Here is a 20857-nt window from a genome sequence, read left to right as displayed (position 1 = left end):
TTTAATTTAGTAATTATCACCTCGAAATAGTCCAATCAAATCAAAAAAGCTGAAAGTCGAATTTCAAATATTTTAACGCTATCGAAAACTTAGGGAACCTAATTAGACTGTTTTATTTATAATATATATTATTTTATAATTAGAAAACCCAATTCCAATTTAAGCACAAATGATTATGGTTTTAAAACCAAACCAATCCACTCATCTACATTCAGTTAAACAAGTAATTAAAAGTTTATAAAAATGAAAATTTTATATATTAAAAAATTATAAAATCAAATTCAATTGATTTAACCTTCTTTATTTTTATTCCAATCATAACTATTGATGGTCCAACCAATTTAATCTCAGTTCAGACCAACATGACCCAGGATTCGGTTTCAACGACCATGCAAATAATAAAACCAGACATCGTTGCCGAGGGAGCAAATCTTAGGTTTTTGCACCTAAACCCTAAAATGATTGCTGAAACCAAACCTTGAAAAGGGAATAACGGTTGAACATGTATAAATGTATACAACTATCTTTCCAGAGGAATAAAAACACACGATAAAAAGGGAACAATCAACAATTGGACCAACATCCTTTAAAACGCACACTCATGCCTAAAAAGGGAAATTAAGTTCAACCCTAACCCATCTAAAACATATCCTCGTGGAATTAAGAATGATGTAATCTAAACTCAGAATCTCCCTAAGTTGAGGATAGGAATCGAGCATCAGTTCTAGTTTCACTCTAGGTTGAACAGCTGTAATGTCAAAAGGCACTGCTCAAGTATAAAAGTATTCTTGGCCCTGTTTCAGTTTCAGGATTGGGTAAAATCAGGATGAGTACTCGAATGGCTGAGGCGGCTGAGGTTCATCATCAACGGCCATGGCTGATGAACTCTGTTGTCCTGCAGCTGCTGTTGATCCACCAGCCGGGGATGCCGTGGATGTGGGTGCATCTGTTAGAGAGAGCACCTCCGGTTCATTAGGGCACAGGTCTCTGAGAAGAACGAATCCAGATGGTGCCAACTTCACAGGCACATATCGACTGTCTTCTAAAAACTTGATGAACTTCTCCTGAGCAGGAACCACTCTTGCTGGGTTGGTCAAAATCTCAAATGATGGCTCAGGGTCGGATTTCTTCTCTGGAGGGCTATCAACCTGTCCAATATTAAAGAATCAATGACAGAAGGTTAGCATACAGAAGTTTCGGTTTACTGTCACCTGGTCTGATATCAAACTAGCATCATAATATTAGCAACAATGCACTTGATATTTCATCCCTTGTTCTTAGAGTTGTAACGAAATTTAGGTCCAACTGCAACAGAATCTAATTACGAGTTACAGTAAATCCTAATCTTCTGAAACTATAAATTAAATCCCCAAGTAACTGAAATGACGGCCAGTCCACTATAGTATAGATATAGCCACAGAATTAAGGATAACTTCACAAATCTTACCTGCATGGCTTCTCCATCCTTCTCACTAGATGATTTCCCTTTTCCAGTATTAGCAGCAGCAGAAGACTCTGCTCCAGTTGATTTCTCAGCATTTGCCTTCTGTTCTGCCTCTTTCTTAGCCCTAGCTTTAGCCTTAGCCGAAGTTGATAGGACAGCAGTTGGAAGTTTAACAGCAGATGTGGTGGTGGGCACAGTAGTTGGTTTTGGATACTCAAAAAGCGAAGGTTTTGCATGTGATAAGAACTCAAATTTTGGAACCTTCAGGTCGTAGTTCAGTCCAATAAAAGCCGTAGGTGAAAATGACAAGCTTACAAAATAAATGAGAGGATACCAATACCAAAATTGGCTAAAAACTGCAAGACCAACAACTGCGGTGACTTTGTCATGCTTTGTCTTGGAAAGCAATCTTATGGTTACATTCCTCCCACCAGCATCAAGGATCCCAGAGGCTAGGATTGCTCCCATCTTGCTCATTGTGTCTTCATGTTTATCAAGAATTATCTTTTCTAATTGTCGCCTAGATTAAGGAGATGAAAAGAAGTCAGATAACGCACATATACGTACAATAGTTGCACATCGAGAAGGAAGAAAGAAAAATAACAAGATAGAATAACAGCATGCCTGAATGTTCCGACACGAGAATCACTGGCTTCATTGGTCTGGACCATGACCATAGCCATTGCAATGAGGGCACCTTGGCGAACAAAATCAACAACATCTGATGTTAAGGGTTCTAGCAATGATATCGCCTCACTCAATCCTGTGCCAGCACATGAAATGCCCACTGCAAGTGCCGCACCATATCTAACATGTGGGTTGTATGATTCAGATAGTAAGGAGACAATTCGAGGAGTCTGCAGAATTAAACATGCAAAACAGCGAGATCTTTAGAAATTCTTATAGCCCAATGACAAATTGCAAAGATACACTAGAGTTAGAAAAACATGGGGTAAAAGGAGAAACAAATTTCGATCACACCACACCAACACAAATGAGGTAAAGCAGCACATACCTGGTCTGGCTCCGAGTAAAGGACAAACCCCAGAGCTAAAACAGCAGTTCTCCTAACATCATCACTCACATCTGATACAGCGAAGTGCAGCAGCTGACGAATGGCCTTGTTGTTAGCAGTTCCCCTATAGGCCAATGCTAGTGCATACATACCACCATAACGTAGTATAGGATCTTGATCCCGAGTCATCTGCTCAATTAATGTATCTGCTTCTTCTTCCCTTCCATAAACTGTAAGAGCTATCCCTAATGCTAAACCCCTGAGAGCGTATGGGAACAACACATGTAAAGACCGTAACACAATAAAATCCAACTCAATACCAAGAGCACAAAAGTCTAACCTTACCTGATAATTTTCTCATGTTGTGTTTCATGTGCATAAGCAAGCATCTCGCTTGCCTTCTCACTTGCAGTTCCAACCATAAGCAAGCCCATACTGATGCCAGCAGCTTCACCAGCGACAGCACTGTCAGTATAAAGCACAGTTTTGATGTCATCGTATATTTCTTCGTCAGCAGTCCCCAGAGCTGCCAAACCAAGACCTAAGCATGCACCATGTTGGATAACCTGCATAAGTACCCCATATTGACTTCAGACTTACTCAAGGGTAATGCTATTTTTTGTCCAACAACTGGACAGTCCAACTACAATGGGATCGAGCTTAATAAATTGACAAGCATGTACTCTTGTGAGTAGATGGAAAGTTGGCACTTAAAATTTTCTCTTTACTTAAAGATCTATGGGTAATAAAAAGAGAAGCTATTAGAGACCACGAGAATCATATACCTCAACATTCGTGCCGCGTAAGCTTTCACGAAGGAATTGCTTAATGCCCTCACCATGGTTGGCATGAATGAGACCTAAAGCGTATAAAGCCCCACCTTCAGAGAATGGACTCCCACCACCACCAGCCCCACCTTGGGGCAGGTAGGGAGCCATCAGAGACCTCCCCTGCTGCAGATGTCCTCTGTGAATAACACCAAGCCCAGCAGTTGCACTGAATTTAGCCCAATTGGTGGCTCTACTCAGCCAGTCCTGATGATCAGAGCCTCAAGGTTAAGTACACCCAATACATACAAAGAGTGAAAGAAAAGATGCAGCCAGATAAAAGCCTTACCAAATTGTCCCTCAGGAAAGTATCAACAGTTGTTCCAGCATGCATTATCGCATTAGCGTAGATTGTGGCACTATGACAAACGCTATTCCTCATTTCAACAGATTGCTTTATTGTCTTCAAAATCAGTAGATCAGATCTAAAACAAGACAAATGCAAACTATTCAATAGATTGTAATGTAAATATCAAAAAGAAACGTGATAATTTAGTCCACTGGAAGATAGCACAAAAAACATTGATGCCTCACTTGTTATAACTGAACAAGAACTGCAGAGTCAATTGTATGGATGTCTCTCCAGACAAAATTCCTTTGATTTTTGTCAGCCTCTCAGCATACATAACTTCTTTAGGATCTACCTCATGAACACTTTTTGTAACAGCAGAAGATTCATCTGTCATCTGAACATCCTCTGGAGCAGTAGAATTTTCATTTTGAGCAGTAGCAGGATCACTGTAGCCTGGCTGTACAGATTCTGAAGGCAGAGATTTGAGAGCTGAAAGGCGATCTCTTACATTCAAGAGAAAAGCCTGGTGCTCATTCTCCACAAGATCAAACGCAATTTGGAAAGCCAAAAGAGCATCCTCCTTATTTTCAGAACGAAGAAGTCTCTCCAATATGTTTGCAACACCTTCAGGTTCATCCAAGAACATGAGGCACTGACAAATGCTCAAATAATCGGGAGAAGGAAGCTTTTCATAAACTTTAACAAGAAGCCGAAGCACCTGCATGAATCAAGGAATACAGGCATTAAGGATCTTGCAGAATTTGCTAGGTTGCACCAAATTCCAAGAAAAGAGCAACTAATAAGGCAATATTAATTGTTCTAATAATATTGTCAAAAGAAAAAGGTGGCTATGCAATTTATACAAACTACAGATGTTTTATGAACTACTAAACTTCTTACCTCTTGTCGATATTCTCGGCGATACACAAACGAATGAGAGACATTAATGGAATACGCTAAGGTCCCATGAACATTGTCACTCCTTGTTATTGCTTCCTCAAGTTTATCCAGTCTCCGGCACTCAATTGCAATTCCCATGGCTTGTTGGTATTTTCCATCCATGATACACCTAAATGAAAAAAATAGTAAGACAGCAAAACTAACTCCACAATATGTCATCGAATAAGAAAGAAAGCTCTACATACTTTTCCAGCATTCTCTCTACAATTGCCTCCAACCTAGGGTCAACCATTGCTGCTTCATTACTTGATTCTGCTGCCTTTGACCGAAGGCTGACATACTCATCTATTGCCTTGGCTAAAATTAAGAGCATAAAAATCAGCTGCTTGGAATACCCAAATTAAAACAAATGAAATAAATATAATAAACACTAAATGAATGTTGAGACTAGCCTGATAAATAAAATGCAGTGAAATACAACCACAACCAACATACTAACAAATTTCAATTAATCAACCTGCTGTTAGTGATCACAAGATATAGCAAATGAATCGAAGTTCTTACAAAGAAGAGTATGAACAAAATCAGAATCCTCGGAAACATCAAAAAGGGGACCGGCTCCAAGAGCATAAGACAATGAATCATTGAGTTCACCCAAGTAATAGAAGACCTGAAGAAAATTAGAATATACGTTATGTGAAAAGTCAACAAAGTCAAAATCAAATAAAAAAATAAGAGAGAAAGCATCGACTTCTATTACTTCTCATCTACAAATTTAAAAGCAATGCTAATAATGTTCCACAAATATAACGGCAGCATTGTTTTGACAATTATATGTTAACATTATACCACTTTTTTCTGTTAGTTTACAGAAGTGGAACATTTTTTGGGGGTCACTAATATTTGCAAAATCAGCAACATTGAGTAGGAAAACTTGTCCAGGAAAAGAAAAGGATGCAAATCAAGGAGTGCAGATTTTTCCCCTTTACTAGAAGAACCCAAGTGGTTTAATTTCCAGAAATCATGCTACTACAAGCATTTGGTCACCAACATGAACATGCATACAGACAGATAGACAAGACAAATACCTTCGAGACAAGCAAAGCAGCAAGTTGTCTCTGATGCTGGCCAAATTCCTCATCTTCATACAAGCTTTCTCTGAAAAACACGGGAATATGATCAGTATTCACATCCAAAACTCATGAAGTGCACTATTTTGAACCAGAAACACTCCCATTGCAGAATGCAGGCTACATAACTTCTACAAAACAATGAATGGAATTTTCCAAATAAAGTGAACAAATGACTCATAATCCAGTGGAAATTTTCAAAAATCATTTTCCCCATTGTTTGTATTCACTCAAAAGTTCAATGTCCTAAGTGATCAAACTATTACCCACATTGCAAAATAGTTGCATTCAACTCTTCCTAATTTGAACTTACTTATGCAGAACATATAGCTTGACTAAAGCAATGGATAACTAAATGCCCAGAAAGGCCACAATTTAGTTTAATCCAAATTTCACCTTTTCCAGCTAAACCAAAAAAATTAAACATGCCAAATCTCCACGAACAAGAAAACCAAACCAAGCTCAATCAAAAATTGAATTTTACAAACCTAACTTACTAAATTCAAACTAAATTTCGGTCTTTTCTAGAGTAACTAAATCAAAACATCAAAAAGAACTTTCTTCACTTCTGTTCATTCAATTTTCCCACCTAACAATCAGATCAAAACAACCAAAGCCTAAACCCTAGCTAAACAAAGAAAAACACCGCAGAAAAAAACTCGAGACTTACATGATAGGAACGCTGGTGGAGATCTCAGGCCAAAATTGGTCAACGAAGCTAATCAAATTAGAAAGGGCATGATATTTTAACTGAGGGTGGCTCTCGTTAAGCATCGCCAGCAACCCTCCAGCTGAACTAACAATCGTCGCCGCAGCAGCCGCCATTTTTATCCTTCCACAAAATAAAAAAAACCCTAAGTTTTTTTGTTTTTTTTTTTTGGAGGGGTTTCGCCAATAAAAGAATAAAAAGAAGGGGTAAAATGGAGAGTCTAGCTTTCGTATCTCGTCAGTAGAAGAGAGCCGGCTACGATTCGGAGGCGAACGCCGAGGATGAAGCGATGACGGAGAAAGAAAGCAATGGAAAATACTCGCTTAGGTTTAGGAAGGAAAAACTGGAAATTTTTGGAGCAACTTTTTGCCCCCGAATCTGATCGAAGAGGGAAATAAGAATACACACTTGTCTTGAAGGAAAAGAAATCGATTTTTGCAACTTTTAAGTTTTAAACATTAGCCTCGGAAGTTTTTCTTTTTACACAATTAAGTCCTTTGTAAATTAAGTCTTTTTACACAATGGCCAGTTGTCAGTCTAACAAGCTTGGCATATTGGACGAGGATTTTGGCAATCAAATGTTGTGCTTGACAGTTATTTTTGCTTATATTTTCAGCATAACAAATGTTTTCCATAAGAATAGACAGAAAAATCTCACCATAAAAATTGAGTATAAACATTTTGAAAACAATATTTTTATTGTTGAACAAGTCATACATTCTATAACAGATACTCCCACTTAATACAAATAAAAAGCTGTTCAAGTCGAAAGGGGTTAATTATTTGTTTTGCTTGTTTCCAATAAACAACGCTAATCTTGTTCCCTTTTTTGGTAAATTTGAGGATTGTAAAATCAACTTAATTATTCTTATCTTCCGCCGGTACGATATGGTATAAATACAACACAAGTATGGAGTGCAAAATCAACTTATTTATTGCTTTGAGACAATCTTAAACAAAGTATAGTAGAAGAGTTTTTTTTTTTTATATTAGGGTTTCTTAATTCTGTATTGCGATGATTTAGTTATTATTTTTTTTGACTAAAAATAATGTAAGTGGTAAAAAGAACAAAATGATAATTCATCACATTAACTGAATTAAAGATTACTAATCTTTTAACAAAAGACATTATTAATGAGCCTTAACGACTATATAACACAGACAATATTTAGTTAAACGTTGTTTTCTCTTCTTTTTTTTATTCACGTTAATGTTAAGAATAATAAACATAATGTGACCTAGAATATTTTTTATGTTGCAGTGGACAATCGTTGATGAAACAAAATGCATTGCAAGATATAGAAAATAATGTTGAATCTTAATCACTCCAATCATTAATTTGCTTCATGATTGGAAAAGTATTAATCTTTAAATTTTGCCATTAATAAAAAACCCATCCAAGCTTTTTAAGTGTCTTAAGAAATTCTTAAAATCTACTAAAAATATTGAATTATGTTTTAAACGAAAGATATCATGTTCAATTACTTGATTAATGTTACTTTAAGTTTTGTATTAATAAATTTATTTATTATAAAGAAATATTAATGTCGAAGTTTTTGGTCGTAGTTGTTGGATATATATATCCATATAAAAAGTTTTATGCTCAAGAATTTGTGAAATATATCGAGTTATTAAAAATATTGAAGCACCAAACTTTCAATGGTAGACATCAAAATTCTATTATGTTTTTATTTAAAATTGCATATTTATTTTTATATAAAAATTATTTAAAATTATATAATATCATTCATAGATATTTATCGTAAAACACTCTTAATATAATTTTTCATACAAAAATACTATTTAAATTTAAATTTTCGGTATCTAACTCGACACTACATCTTCAATGAAACTCATCAGTACAATTACACACATTTGAATCTCTAATCTTGCTCAATTCCACATTTGAAAATTTAATTCCTAATTATTTTCGATTCTTCCTTTATTTGTAGAATTTAATTTAATTTTGTAATTAATCACATGAAAGTTAAAAAAGAAAAAAATCCAACCACAATAAAATGCGTCGGTTTCATTAGCAAATTATTGCAAATATGACTTGTCCTGCCCTGTTTGTTTCTCCCACATTTATTATTACCAGGTCACTACTAAAAACTGCCCACTTGTTCTCTCTCAAATCTCACTTTCCCAGTATTTTTCACTCCTTTATTACATATATATTTGCTCTTGCTTATAAACCTGCGATATTGAGAGAGAAAGAGGGGTTAAAGTTGAACCGAAAAAGAAGCAAAAAGAAAAATGCGTGGTGATGGAAAGGTGTTCACTTTGGCTCAAGTCTCTGAGCACAACACCCCCAAAGATTGTTGGCTCATCATCAATGACAAGGTCTTTTTTTCTCTCCCTGTTTTTCATTATGATAGCTTAATGTGTTTGATTATGCAATTATGATCTCCAAAACCAAAAGCTCTTCTCTGTATATGCACCTGTGTAAAGAAAACAAGACCCTTATCTGCTGCAATCAAAGATGAGTTCAATCCAAAGTGACAAACTTCCATACTTTTGTCTATAGTAATAGATTTCACAATATGTTTGAAGAGCATGATTTATTCATATTAGTGTCGGCCTCATTCGTGCAACAGGTTTACGATGTGACAAAGTATTTGAAAGACCATCCTGGTGGCGACGAAGTGTTGTTATCAGCAACAGGTACAAACTTGGGGTCTATTTTCATCCAACTTTCGCTATCATTATGTATACTGCCTACGATACTTGGATGACGTGTCGGAGCAACGTAGTATTGTGCAAAGAGCTTGATATGGTTTTACTGACTGTATATGTTACAGGGAAGGATGCCACTGATGATTTTGAGGATGTTGGACACAGTGATAGCGCACGAGACATGCTGGAGCAATACTAAGTCGGAGAGATCGACATCTCAACCATCCCTACGAAGACGACATATAAACCCCCGAACAGTAATCAATACAAGTAGTCCGAGTTCATCATCAAGCTCCTATCAGTTCTTAGTTCCCCTTGCCATCTTGTGTTTAGCAGTCGGTATTCATCTCTACACCAAATCGTCTTAAAAAGTCTGGAGAAAACTCGGGTTTCATTTATGCTTATCTTCTATGAAAAGGCTCAAATAATCTTAAATTTGGTTGTATAATTTTATGGACCTGCATTTTTGTAACCCTGATTTTAAAGACAATATTTGAAGTCCATTCTGTTTTGAGTATGAACAATCCATAAAGCTGAAAATATTGATGCTTACAATAGAGCATAGCAAATAAGAAAAAGATTAAAACACACCCCTTTGTATCATGTAATAATATCTGTCCTCCATTTTTGAGCATCTTTAACTTGTTTAAATTGACAATTCTCCCAAGAAACAAAGTTAAAAAGTGCAGAATGGACATGATAAGAAAAGCTTATCCCCACCAGTACCTGAAATACCATCAACCATTTTATACATGAGAGGTTTAATGGAAGCAGTCAGTCATGACTCGATGAAACATCGTTACTGCTCATATTCACGAGCTGCATCATCATCATCATCATCGAGTTCATGAAATGGCCAAAGTTATCAGTTTCTCGCATGGAGATAAGAAGAAAGGATCATGTTTAGTCCAAAGAGTGTTTCAAAGTTCCATCAGTACAAGTATAAACAAACAGGGAGACCCTAAAGTTCCTAAACTCTAACCTACACCCTCATTCCTTTCCCTTCTCATAAGATCCGTTACTTCGATTCATATCTTTTGTATATGTGAAAATCGTTACCATTTTTTTCAATTGTACACATTTAAAAAAAGATTATATTCATTTATTTTCATACAAATCCTTAAAACTACTTAAAAATGTTGGATTTTATTGAATTATATTTTGAATGAAAGACATGCTCAATTAACTCGATTAATGTTATTTTGAATTTTATCTTTAATTAAAAGATATTAATAAATTTGTTTATTATATAAAAATGTTAATGTTGGAAGTTTTGATAGCAGAATTAACGATTGTTCTGTCTATATTTATGTAAAATATTTTTATGCTTAACAAATTGTGAAATATACCATTTTGAATGAGTTATTAAGAACATAGAAGTATCAATTTACATAAAGAAAAAGTGAACTTCAATTGGTAGAAATTAAATTCTATTATGTTTTTTGATAAAATTTCATATTATTATATTTATAAGCATGTTTATTTTATATAGGATATTATTTAAAATTATATAATATTATTTATAGATATTTAATATAAAGCACTCTTGATATAATTTCTTTTTCATATACAAATGATAAAATTTAAATCTAAAACTTTAGTATCTAACTCCACATCACATTTTCAATGAAATTCATCATGTATAATTACAAGCGTATGAATATTTAGTTTTATTATGTGCAATTACGCATTTAGAAATTTAATTTTAATCATTTTCTATTATTTATTTATTTGTACAATTTAATTTTATTTTGTGATTACTTAAAATGGGAGTTAAAGAAAAAAAGGAAAGAAATCCAACCACAATAAATATGCGTCAGTTTCATTAGCAAATTATTGCAGATATGACTTGTCCTGCCCTATTTGTTTCTCCCACATTTATTATTAACAGGTCACTACTGAAATTCAACCAACGGAAAAGCCTATGGATTAGTTGGTTAGCCCACAGAAATTTAACTGCTTCAATAAATATTTAAAAAACTGCCCACTTTTTCTCTCTCAGATCCCTCTTTCCCAGTATTTTTCACTCCTTTATTACATGTATATTTGCTCTTGCTTATACAAACCTGAGATATTGAGAGAGAAAGAGGGGTTAAAGTTAAACCCAAAAAGAAGCAAAAGGAAAAATGGTTGGTGATGGAAAGTTGTTCACTTTGGCTCAAGTCTCTGAGCACAACACCCCCAAAGATTGTTGGCTCATCATCAACGGCAAGGTCTTTTTTTCTCTCCCTGTTTTTCATTACAATGGCTTAATGTGTTTGTTTTAATGTCAAATTAAAGGATTTTGCATGTTGGCGTTTGGTATTTTTCAACTTTTTCAAGCTTTCATTTTTTAATTTCATTTTAAAATTTTCTTGGCCTTTTTTAGTGATCCCATGAAACCCATTAGGAGCAGCTTTTTGAATGTGGGAGTTTAATCTCCTAATCGATGTGGGATTTGAATTGTTTACATTGCAATTGAACTAAGCTGTTCTAGTTAAAATCTGTATTCGACACACGCCCATCATCATCTAAGCCATGATGCAAGGCCTTATGCTGTTGTGCTTAACGAGTTGTGGTAGTGCCTAGTTTGAGAATTTTAGTATACCCAGGATTTAAGATTATCAGTATCCCTCTGTATGTGAGAACATCAAGGTTCGAGAACTTTTCAACTATGTTGCTCGATGCTTCATTTTTCATGGGGTATCTGTATCCGACACTTGTGTCTCACACACGAATACAAAGATATGACCTTCAAGTATCCTTCATGGAAAAACTTAGAAAAACTAACCATACCCATGTCAGATACATATCCATATCCATCACACACCGAGTCTAAGTAAACATAGCTTTGTGGATAGACAACTTATGGTCGTTTAGTTCCATGGTTAGACATTTGCTGTTACCATCAATATAGGGGTCATAAAGGGTTCGTTCCGGATAGCCTCTAGAACCAAACTAAGAAGAGGGTAACTTTGAACCTAGGTGTCTCGGGGTAGGGCTTTTCCTCATGCCTCTTGTGGTGTTGATTATGCAATTATGATCTCAGCAAAACCAAAAGCTCTTCTCTGTATATGCACCTATGTTGTAAAACTTGACCTCGGGTTTTAGTGTCTTTGAAAGAAAACAAGACCCTTATCTGCTGCAATCAAAGATGAGTTCAATCCAAAGGACAAACTTCCGTACTTCGTGTCTATAGTAATAGATTTCACAACATGTTTGAAAAGCACGATTTATTCAAGTTAGTGTCAGTCTCATTCGTGCAACAGGTTTACGATGTGACAAAATTTTTGGAAGACCATCCTGGTGGCGACGAAGTGTTATTATCAGCAACAGGTACAAACTTTGGTCTATTTTCATCCAACTTTCGTTATCATTATGTATACTGCCTATGATACTTGGATGACGTGTCGGAGCAATGTAGTATTGTGCAAAGAGCTTGATATGGTTTTACTGCCTGTATATGTTACAGGGAAGGATGCCACAGATGATTTTGAGGATGTTGGACACAGTGATAGTGCACGAGACATGATGGATCAATACTATGTCGGAGAGATCGACATCTCAACTATCCCCAAGAAGACGACATATAAACCCCCGAACCAGCCACACTATAATCAAGACAAGACATCCGAGTTCATCATCAAGCTCCTTCAGTTCTTAGTTCCCCTTGCCATATTGTGTTTAGCCGTTGGTATTCATCACTACACCAAATCGTCTTAAAAAGAGTCGAGATTGTGTTACAATGACGGAAAAAACTTGGGTTTCATTTATGCTTATCTTCTATGAAAAGGCTCAAATAATCTAAGTTTGGTTGTATAATTTTAAGGACCTGCATTTTTGTAACCCTGATTTTAAATACAATAATTGAAGTCCATTCTGTTTTGAGTATGAACAATCCATAAAGCTGAAAATATTGATGCTCACAATAGAGCATAGCAAATAAGAAAAAGATTAAAACATACCCCATTGTATCATGTAATAATCTCTGTCCTCTATTTTTGAGCATCTTTAGCCTGTTTAAGTTGACTATTCTCCCAAGAAACAAAATTAGAAGTGCAGAACGGACATGATAATGAAATACAAGAACCTTCCAATGCATTACCAATAAGAAAAGCTTATCCCGGCCAGTACCTGAAATACCATCAACCATTTTATACATGAGAGGTTTAATGGAAGCAGTCAGTTATGACTCGATAAAACAACAGCAATTCTGCTCATAGTCACGGGCTGCATCATCATCATCGAGTTCATTAAATGGCCAAAGTTATCAGTGTCTCGCATGGAGATAAAAAGAAAGGGATCATGTTTAGTCCAAAGAGTGTTTCAAAGTTCCATCAGTACAAGTATAAACAAACAAGGACGAAACTCTAACAAATCAACAGACCCTAAAGTTCCTAAACTCTAACTTACACCCTCATTCCCTTCCCTTCTCAGATGATCTGTTAAACAAAGGATTCGATTCGTATTTTTTTGTGTATGTGTAAATCGTTACCGTTGTTTTGTTACAAACAGTTAGTCGACACATTTCTTCAACGGTCCTACTTTTTTTTACAAGTAAAATAAGGGAGATGGAACATGGAACTAACACCGTCAGCCTTTACAACTTTACAACTAGTACTAAATCCTGCTAGCTGAAAATACCTAATTTTAAGATCAACTGAGATTCTAGCAGGAAATATGGGTCCTGATGGAATGTTAATGGTCGTTTAGGGGTCCATTTTCTCCCATTGATAACGCCCGGGAAGTGGCTTATCTTTCACTGGATCGAAGTTGTACCTGCAAATAACCCCCACATCTTTTATCAGATCATAACCACAATATAGTGATACAAGAAAGAGTTGTGCAAAAAATTCAAACAATCACAAAAGTGAGAAACAGGGTGAAAGAGATATAGTATACTTCTCAATGAATTGTCTTTGCTGGTCTTCTTCTGTGAGAGAAAAGAACTCATCCATTTCATGTGATGTTGGTGTATGTCGCTGCGTTGAATTCTGTACTCTCTGGTTAGTATCTGCTGAGTTGGTAGGCCTAGTAGCAGAACCTGGGGTTCTTATACTCTCCGAGTCCCTTATCAAGCTGCAAGGAGTTGATTCCCTAGTGCCCCTGCATAAAAACAATTAACTATAAGTAAATCAAAAGTAAAATCTACAGGCAAACACTCAATTCTACAAAGCCAGTTTAAAAAGATTAAATATTCGCCCCAAAGCACACCCCCCCCCCCCCTTTCAAGAAAAAGAAGAACAACATTGCATGGAGAAGCACACCATATCAATCATTTGAAGAATAAAGCTCAAAATGTTTAAGACTTCCTTAGTGTACAATAGACATAAGAGGTTCTTTGCGTCAACTTTTAAGCAAAAAGGGTTTGCAATGAAAAGAATAAAAAAATATATGGAAGGGGTCTGACTACAACTGATATGAGATAAAATCTATCATTGCAATTCAGCTTAACCAAGCATATAGTAAAAAGACGAGAAAAAAAAGAAGCAAAATAAAACAACTCGGACAATATGAAGCAAAGAGTGACATTCTGGTTATTCAAATCTAAGAACAATCAGATTAACAACCATAATCCTCGTGTCAGAATCCTATGCTCAAAGCATGGAAATAAATGTAACTTAGAACTGTATCTTCCAAAGGTGTAAAAGCTCAATTAGCATATTAATCCCCAAGAAAAAAAAGGAAACAAACAGAAAAATGTCTTTACGTAAATTTTTATCTTAAAAAAATCAGGCATCCACCACATGCAAAACAACATGGTTTGTTTCTTTCCATTAGAATCATGTAGCAGCATATATGCCTAACATACCTAACAACGGAAAATATATTCATATTTTTACATATATAGCCACATAATTAGACAAACCCAAGTTTTAAACACATTCTAAGTTTAAATGAAAAAAAAAAAAGAGAGGAGGGCAGAAATCAATTATATTAACAGAGAAGAAGTGATGAATGACAAGGAAAAGCTGGTAATGACAGTTCTATTTCAGAAACAAGGATATCTGCCATAATACGGCTACTTGCTATATTATGCCATGATACAAGCAAATAACATAATTATAACATGAAAACAGAAATATTGCATATTGTATATAATACAAATTATTTATGTATCAAATTTTATAAAAATATAAAATAATTTAAACATGACCACATCATGAGAAAAACGAATGAACACAGATGGATACTCAAGTTGTCAGGTCTACTTCCATCAAAATCAGACAGTAAAATTCAGAAGTAGTTAAAAACTGTAAGAATCAATAATAGCTAACTTTAGCTTGTGAAGCAACAAAAGGACATAAGCAGACTGATTTAATTTCTCGGCAAGGGTAGATTAAGAGATAAAATTGTAACATCTTCAGACAAATAAAAAACACTACTCCTTATGTCATAAAAATAATTTCTACACCTTTCCTAGCAAAAAGGCATTAGAAAGAAAACATAAAATAAAATAGAAACCAAAGCTAAGAGATGATTTTTCATCATTTATCAGAGTTAAATCAAACCTAATAAACAAAAAGAAGTTGGAATAACTCAATAAAACCCATAGAGGAACTCTATTTTAAGGGTGAATTACTCTTTCTTCAATCAAATAAGAAATATGGAAATAATGTGAAAATGGAAGTGAAAAGAAATCCCATTAGTCAACAGATATTTTATTACAGCAGAAGCTCAACAGGAAAAAAAGGTTTATATACACAAACATATGTGTAAATATATTTTTTGACAGAATGTGTATGTATATTTTGTTCAAGATGGTTTTGCTTGATAAGGTGTAAAGAAAAGTAAAAGGATAAAAATTAAGAAATAAAAAGTTGCATAAGATAGAAATATTTTTCTTTTAATTAATTGGCTTGGGAGGAAATAGAAAATGATATTTTCCTTACTATCAATGAATAGAAAAATGAGAAAAATTTAAAATTTAAAATTTAAAAAATATATATAATTTTATATACTTAACTTGCATCCCTTGCGTCTTATTACTCTACTTAATCATTACAAATTAGGATAAGTCATTTTATTCACGAGCATGAAAAAAAATCATACATTGTATTTTGTTTTTCATCACTTCTCATTCATATCAACCACATTTAGAATTAATTTTCTTTTCATTTTTCTACTTTTCTTTTCTTTCTATTCTTTCACTTTTCCACTCTGCCCAGCATACCCAAATACATGCTAAGTGAAAAAAAATGCATGGTATAACAAAAATAGATGAAATAAATGTCCAAATAATTTAAAATCCCTAAAACTACAAAACTCAAGAACTCAGCTGAAGTAAAAGTTTCTACTTTTCTGGGTTCTAAAAGAGATAAATAAATAAACAGTGTTTTTCATATAAAAAATTGTATTTTTCCCCAATTAAAGCATCAAACACCCAGAATAGTTTTTCACTAATAAGAATAAGCAATAAATAACAATAACCCGAACTTCCAATGGAATAAAAAAAAAATAAAGATGAAAAAAGAAAAACAAAACCAACCTCTCTCTAGCTTCCATGTCCAAAATATTTTCTCCAAAAGAAGCTTCAACACCACCAAAATCATTGCTTTCATTATGATTATTGTTAAGATTGCCGTAGTTAATACTATTATCATTTCCATTATCTTCTTGCACAATGTCTTCACCTTTTTTCTTTTCCGAATTCGAACCGCCACACGGTCGAACCCTAGAATACGAATTAGGGTTAGGATTCTGCACACAGCTATCCTTCTTACTCCCCTGTTGCTGCTGCTTGTGCCTCTTCGAAACATGGTGGTGCACCACAAGCGGCGGTTTCTCTAACCGTCGACTCCGCAGCTGGAGAAACGAGCCGTCTCCTGTAGCCGGAGCCGAAACAACCGTAGGCGGAGAAGAAGTGGAGGATTTCTGTAGGCGTTGAAGGGCGAGGGTTTTGGCCCTGGTCCGAACCCCGAGAGAAGCCTGGGAAAGCTCCATTACGGCAACCTCCCCTGCCGTTTTGGCCTTCCTAATGTACTTACCCATTTGGGATTTTTGGGGTTTGAAATTTTGTTTCAAGGGTTTTGGGTTTTGGTTTTCGAAGAAAGAAGCTTAAAGCTTAAGGCTCAAGGCTCAAGCTCTCATATGAGAGAGAGAAGAAATAAATAAATAAATAAATAAAAATAGTGTTTTTTTAATTAAAAAAAAAAGTGTGGACGGGGAGATTTTCAGGTGGCTACGAGTATTTACTGCTCCACTGCCCTTTTCAATATCTCGTGATATTTTACATTTTGTAACATAGCGGAGAATATGCGAACCCTAGAAATAATATACCATTTTAAAATTTTCTCGTAAAACTCTCTTGAGATCTGTACACCATTCTTATACACTTTTATTTCAATTACGAAATAATGAAATCTGGATTAATTATTAAAGTACTATATTTCACTTCTTTTACTCAAAATTTATATTTGATTTTAATTAAAAACTAAGTATTTTAAATTTTATTTAATTAATTTATATGTTAACCTTGACATTATTCAAAATTACTTAGTTACCATTATTTAAAAAGTTTTAATGAAAAATTTAATAAAATATAAAAGAAAAAATAAATTCATCTCAAAGTTACTCATATTAGCTTAATGATAAATTTACGACTTTAAAAATATAAAATCTTACACTTCAGGTTAAACTATAATTTTTTTTCTACAAGTGGTTTACTTCTTCGTTTTGTCAACGACGGTGTTAGTCTTCTTTTTCCTCCCTACTACCAACTTTGTTTTTTTTTCTTTTTCTCTTGGATTCACTTCATATGCGTTTTTTTCATATATAAATTTATTTTGTGAGTATTTTTATGGTCTTCACCATAGATAAATGATAGTGCTTGTTGTTACTAAAATTCCATCGACCACCAACACTTTCTCTTAAAAAGTAGGTGACTCTTCATCGATTTCTTCATATGTTTATGCTTTATATAGTTTTTTCTTTTTTTGTTTGTTTTTCATTGCTTAATAAAGTCTTCATTTTTTAAAGTTTTTGTTTGCTCTTTTAATACGTTATTTAATATTATTTATGCATGTAGTCTTACTTTTGCAAATAATTTTAGGGATAATTTTATCATCCTCGCCGGTTTGGTGGATGCTTGATTATTTTACCGATTTTGGCCACCTACCTTTTTAGACCATTGAGGTTAATTTTCTTATCGTGATAGTTGCTTGCAATCACTTTAGATATATCGTACTTGAGTTGTGACAAATCTGATTGTCAATGTGTCATAATATTCTATCAATTAAGGCTAAAGCCTTTGTCGTATTAATGTAGCTTAAAACAAAACCCATCAAACTAAATTATAAGATAGATAAGCCTATACATTTGAAAAATAACAACTCTCTGACATAGTACTAGTATGTGTAAGCTTAATCTAAAGCTATGTTTGGCTCGTTGTAATAAAATAGAGTTATAACAGCATAAGGAAAAAATTGAAATGACCAGAGTACCCTTAGTAGAATTTTTGTTAGGTGGACAATTATTGTTATTGTTATTAAATTTTAATAGAATTATTATTAAAAATAATTTAATAATAATTAATTAATTAATTAATCATCTTTTAATATAATAATTATTAAATATAATTTTAAAAAATAATCATATTTAATTTAATAATAGTTTTAATATAATTATTTCTTAAATTATATTTTGAAATTAAATATTTTATATTAAATTACATTAAAATATTTCAAATATTTTATTTTTATGATTTTAACTATTTATTTAAAATATAATAATATGAATGGTTAAATTTATTATTAAGTTACGAAGATGAAGGAATTTAGGTCAAAGCATTTGATTTATAGATATTTAGGTATTTTATAAGAAATATGATTTATGGTGAAGGTAAATAACTAGGGTGTAATTGAGGTGAGTCGAGTTTGAATATTGTCAATTTTAAACTTGATTCGAAATTTGGAGTTCGATGTTCAACTCGAGCTCGATCGAATATTTGTTTTTAAGTTCCAAGTTCAATTCAAGATATAATAAGTTTGTTTATCAATTTTTGTACTCAAGTTCGAACTTGGCTTAATGATTAAGCTTAGTGTTAATAATATATTTTAAGGGTAATGGCATAATTTAATAAAATAAAAATATGAAAAGCTTGGTAAGGCTTGCGAGCTGCTCGAGTCAAATATTACTATGCTTGAATTCAACTTGATTGATAGCTTGAGCTACTCGAACTTGACTCGATAACTACCAAATTGAGTTCTAATTTTTTCAAGTCAAACTCAAATAACTTAATAACATCAGTGTCTTATTTACAGTCCTATATACAGTTGTCCTTTTGGATAACTTGTGTTTGATAAACATGTAACAAACCATCCCAAGAAGTGATTCACTTTAAAAGAACTCAAAATGGCAAAATAAGGTAGATAACTATTAAGATGGATTTGGTAGAGAAGACCTATGATCGTGTGAGACTTAACTTTTTGGAAGATACTTTGCAAGAAGTTGGGGATACCACAACGACTGGTTCAAGTGACTAATCATTTCTACCACTATGCAAATACTTTTGGAGTGGAGCTTTTACAGGGGAGTTCAACAAAAGCAAAGGCATTCGATAAGGGAATCCTCTCTCACCTTGCTTATTCCGGCTTGGAGAGGTTGGAAAATAGTAGTAGTAAAGCGGCACTAGATAAAATTTGGAGACCTATTTATATTTCAAGAAGAGGACATTTGATCTCTCGTCTCTTTTCCGCGTATGGTTTAATTCTTTTTTGTAAGGTAGATTTGGACAAAGTAAAATTGGTTGATAGGGTTCTCAAATAGTTTAGTTGCTACTAAGAGTATAAAATAAACTCTCACAAGACTTAAATTTTTTTTTAAAGAGTTCATTTATTTTGTTAGAGTCGTCAAAGATATTGATCAGTTCATAAATTAACAAAATTGGAAAGAAACTCAATGGTTGAGATGCAATATTCTCTTAACTATTTCATGCAATATTTTCTCATTCCAGTTAGCGTGAAAGAAATTTTGTGTGAGGTTTGAATGGTGGTAATCATAAAACTGCTTTTGTTAAGTGAGATATTTATTGTCAGCTACTTTTTAATGGTGACCTTGGTTTTAAGAGATTGAATGAACGAAATTACTCTTTTTTTGCTAAAATTGGGATTCGGCATTGTCTCGAATGTTTTACACTCGATTCAACAAGAGTTGATTTTTGTTTAAATTTTTTTTTAAAGCTTGTTGAAGCAAGTGAATTTGATGTGGCTGTCAAAGCGCCAATGGAAGTGGCTATTATACTTAACATTGCGACATGTTGTGACTTGTCATATTTGACGTAGTCAATTTTTGAAATAAAATATTTGAGCTTCAAATAAGCCCGATTGTGAAGATCAATTTATTTGAAGAAACTTATCTTCAAGATTGAATTGAATGGGATCAAGCAATTAGATTCTTTGGATTGCGGAGATTGAATTGAGATCCCATTAAAGACATATCTCCAACATTCCACTCTATATTGGTCATTATTAATACATCGTATCTTGCTATTTTAGGTACCATTTTATAGGAGATTGGATTATAATTAATCTCTAGTATGTTAGCAAGTCTTGAACTTCTATATTTTCGAGACTTATATAAGTTTTGAAACTAAGTATTAAGAGCACTTATCTATTCATAATGGAACGTATCTTGAGAGTACATTTGAGAGAGTAAAAAAAACTTGTTCACTGCCTAAGTTGAGAACTTAGAAGTGATTGATCTAGATCTTCGGATACAAAAACAAGGTTGCGGATGTGATAGAACTTGAATAAATTATTGTGTTGGGATTAAAGATAGTAAGTTTACTCACTAAGTTAGGCTCAACAAACGAAGAGAAACCGAACTATGTAAACAATTCTCAATATTATTGCTTTATCTTAGTGCGAACTAAAGTGGCCACTTAT

The 20857-nt window shown here is 33.8% G+C and overlaps 3 protein-coding genes and 1 pseudogene across 4 annotated transcripts; 2 read left to right on the top strand and 2 right to left on the bottom strand.

Moving 5' to 3' along the window:
- Positions 1 to 285: 285 nt before the first annotated feature.
- On the bottom strand, positions 286 to 6856 carry LOC108456764 (26S proteasome non-ATPase regulatory subunit 1 homolog A-like). Its single transcript, XM_017755418.2, has 13 exons — positions 6279 to 6856; positions 5567 to 5636; positions 5043 to 5148; positions 4724 to 4835; positions 4479 to 4647; positions 3821 to 4296; positions 3576 to 3711; positions 3245 to 3493; positions 2805 to 3025; positions 2460 to 2718; positions 2069 to 2301; positions 1448 to 1964; positions 286 to 1148 (listed from the first exon to the last, which is right to left on the bottom strand). Exons 1-13 carry the CDS (start codon positions 6431 to 6433, stop codon positions 822 to 824), a joined length of 3030 nt encoding a protein of 1009 aa, XP_017610907.1. The 5' UTR covers positions 6434 to 6856; the 3' UTR covers positions 286 to 821.
- A 1591-nt stretch (positions 6857 to 8447) lies between these two features.
- Positions 8448 to 9517, top strand: LOC108456436 (cytochrome b5-like; annotated as a pseudogene).
- A 1325-nt stretch (positions 9518 to 10842) lies between these two features.
- Positions 10843 to 12870, top strand: LOC108457386 (cytochrome b5-like). Its single transcript, XM_017756415.2, has 3 exons — positions 10843 to 11206; positions 12242 to 12308; positions 12445 to 12870. Exons 1-3 carry the CDS (start codon positions 11120 to 11122, stop codon positions 12693 to 12695), a joined length of 405 nt encoding a protein of 134 aa, XP_017611904.1. The 5' UTR covers positions 10843 to 11119; the 3' UTR covers positions 12696 to 12870.
- LOC108457385 (cyclin-dependent kinase inhibitor 5-like) lies at positions 12678 to 17266 on the bottom strand. Of its 2 annotated transcripts, XR_008270881.1 has the most exons (4): positions 16462 to 17251; positions 13875 to 14078; positions 13617 to 13751; positions 12678 to 13106 (listed from the first exon to the last, which is right to left on the bottom strand). XR_008270881.1 is itself a non-coding variant. In XM_017756414.2 (3 exons), the coding sequence occupies exons 1-3, from the start codon at positions 16962 to 16964 to the stop codon at positions 13682 to 13684; spliced, it is 777 nt and encodes a 258-aa protein (XP_017611903.1). In that variant the 5' UTR covers positions 16965 to 17266; the 3' UTR covers positions 13281 to 13681. The 2 variants fall into 2 exon arrangements, 1 of the variants encoding a protein (XP_017611903.1); XM_017756414.2 differs by lacking the exon at positions 12678 to 13106 and having other exon boundaries at positions 13281 to 13751; positions 16462 to 17266.
- Positions 17267 to 20857: the final 3591 nt, after the last annotated feature.

The sequence above is a fragment of the Gossypium arboreum genome, chromosome 9 (genome assembly GCF_025698485.1).
Source record: "Gossypium arboreum isolate Shixiya-1 chromosome 9, ASM2569848v2, whole genome shotgun sequence".
Taxonomy (NCBI): domain Eukaryota; kingdom Viridiplantae; phylum Streptophyta; class Magnoliopsida; order Malvales; family Malvaceae; genus Gossypium; species Gossypium arboreum.
Note: the sequence above shows the minus strand (reverse complement) of the source record. Positions and strands in the feature narration are given on the sequence as shown.

What these genes read in the sequence shown, in the direction of transcription:
- LOC108457386 (XM_017756415.2), top strand. Translation starts at nt 11,120, where the DNA reads ATGGTTGGTGATGGAAAGTTGTTCACTTTGGCTCAAGTCTCTGAGCAC. An exon ending in GGCTCATCATCAACGGCAAG is followed by an intron (nt 11,207 to 12,241) that starts GTCTTTTTTTCT and finishes TTCGTGCAACAG; the next exon opens with GTTTACGATGTGACAAAATT. An exon ending in AGTGTTATTATCAGCAACAG is followed by an intron (nt 12,309 to 12,444) that starts GTACAAACTTTG and finishes TATATGTTACAG; the next exon opens with GGAAGGATGCCACAGATGAT.
- LOC108457385 (XM_017756414.2), bottom strand. Translation starts at nt 16,964, where the DNA reads ATGGGTAAGTACATTAGGAAGGCCAAAACGGCAGGGGAGGTTGCCGTA. An exon ending in GACATGGAAGCTAGAGAGAG is followed by an intron (nt 14,079 to 16,461) that starts GTTGGTTTTGTT and finishes GTTTTTATGCAG; the next exon opens with GGGCACTAGGGAATCAACTC. An exon ending in CAAAGACAATTCATTGAGAA is followed by an intron (nt 13,752 to 13,874) that starts GTATACTATATC and finishes GGTTATTTGCAG; the next exon opens with GTACAACTTCGATCCAGTGA.
- LOC108456764 (XM_017755418.2), bottom strand. Translation starts at nt 6,433, where the DNA reads ATGGCGGCTGCTGCGGCGACGATTGTTAGTTCAGCTGGAGGGTTGCTG. An exon ending in TTTTGTTCATACTCTTCTTT is followed by an intron (nt 4,836 to 5,042) that starts GTAAGAACTTCG and finishes TCTTAATTTTAG; the next exon opens with CCAAGGCAATAGATGAGTAT. An exon ending in TCTCGTGTCGGAACATTCAG is followed by an intron (nt 1,965 to 2,068) that starts GCATGCTGTTAT and finishes TCCTTAATCTAG; the next exon opens with GCGACAATTAGAAAAGATAA.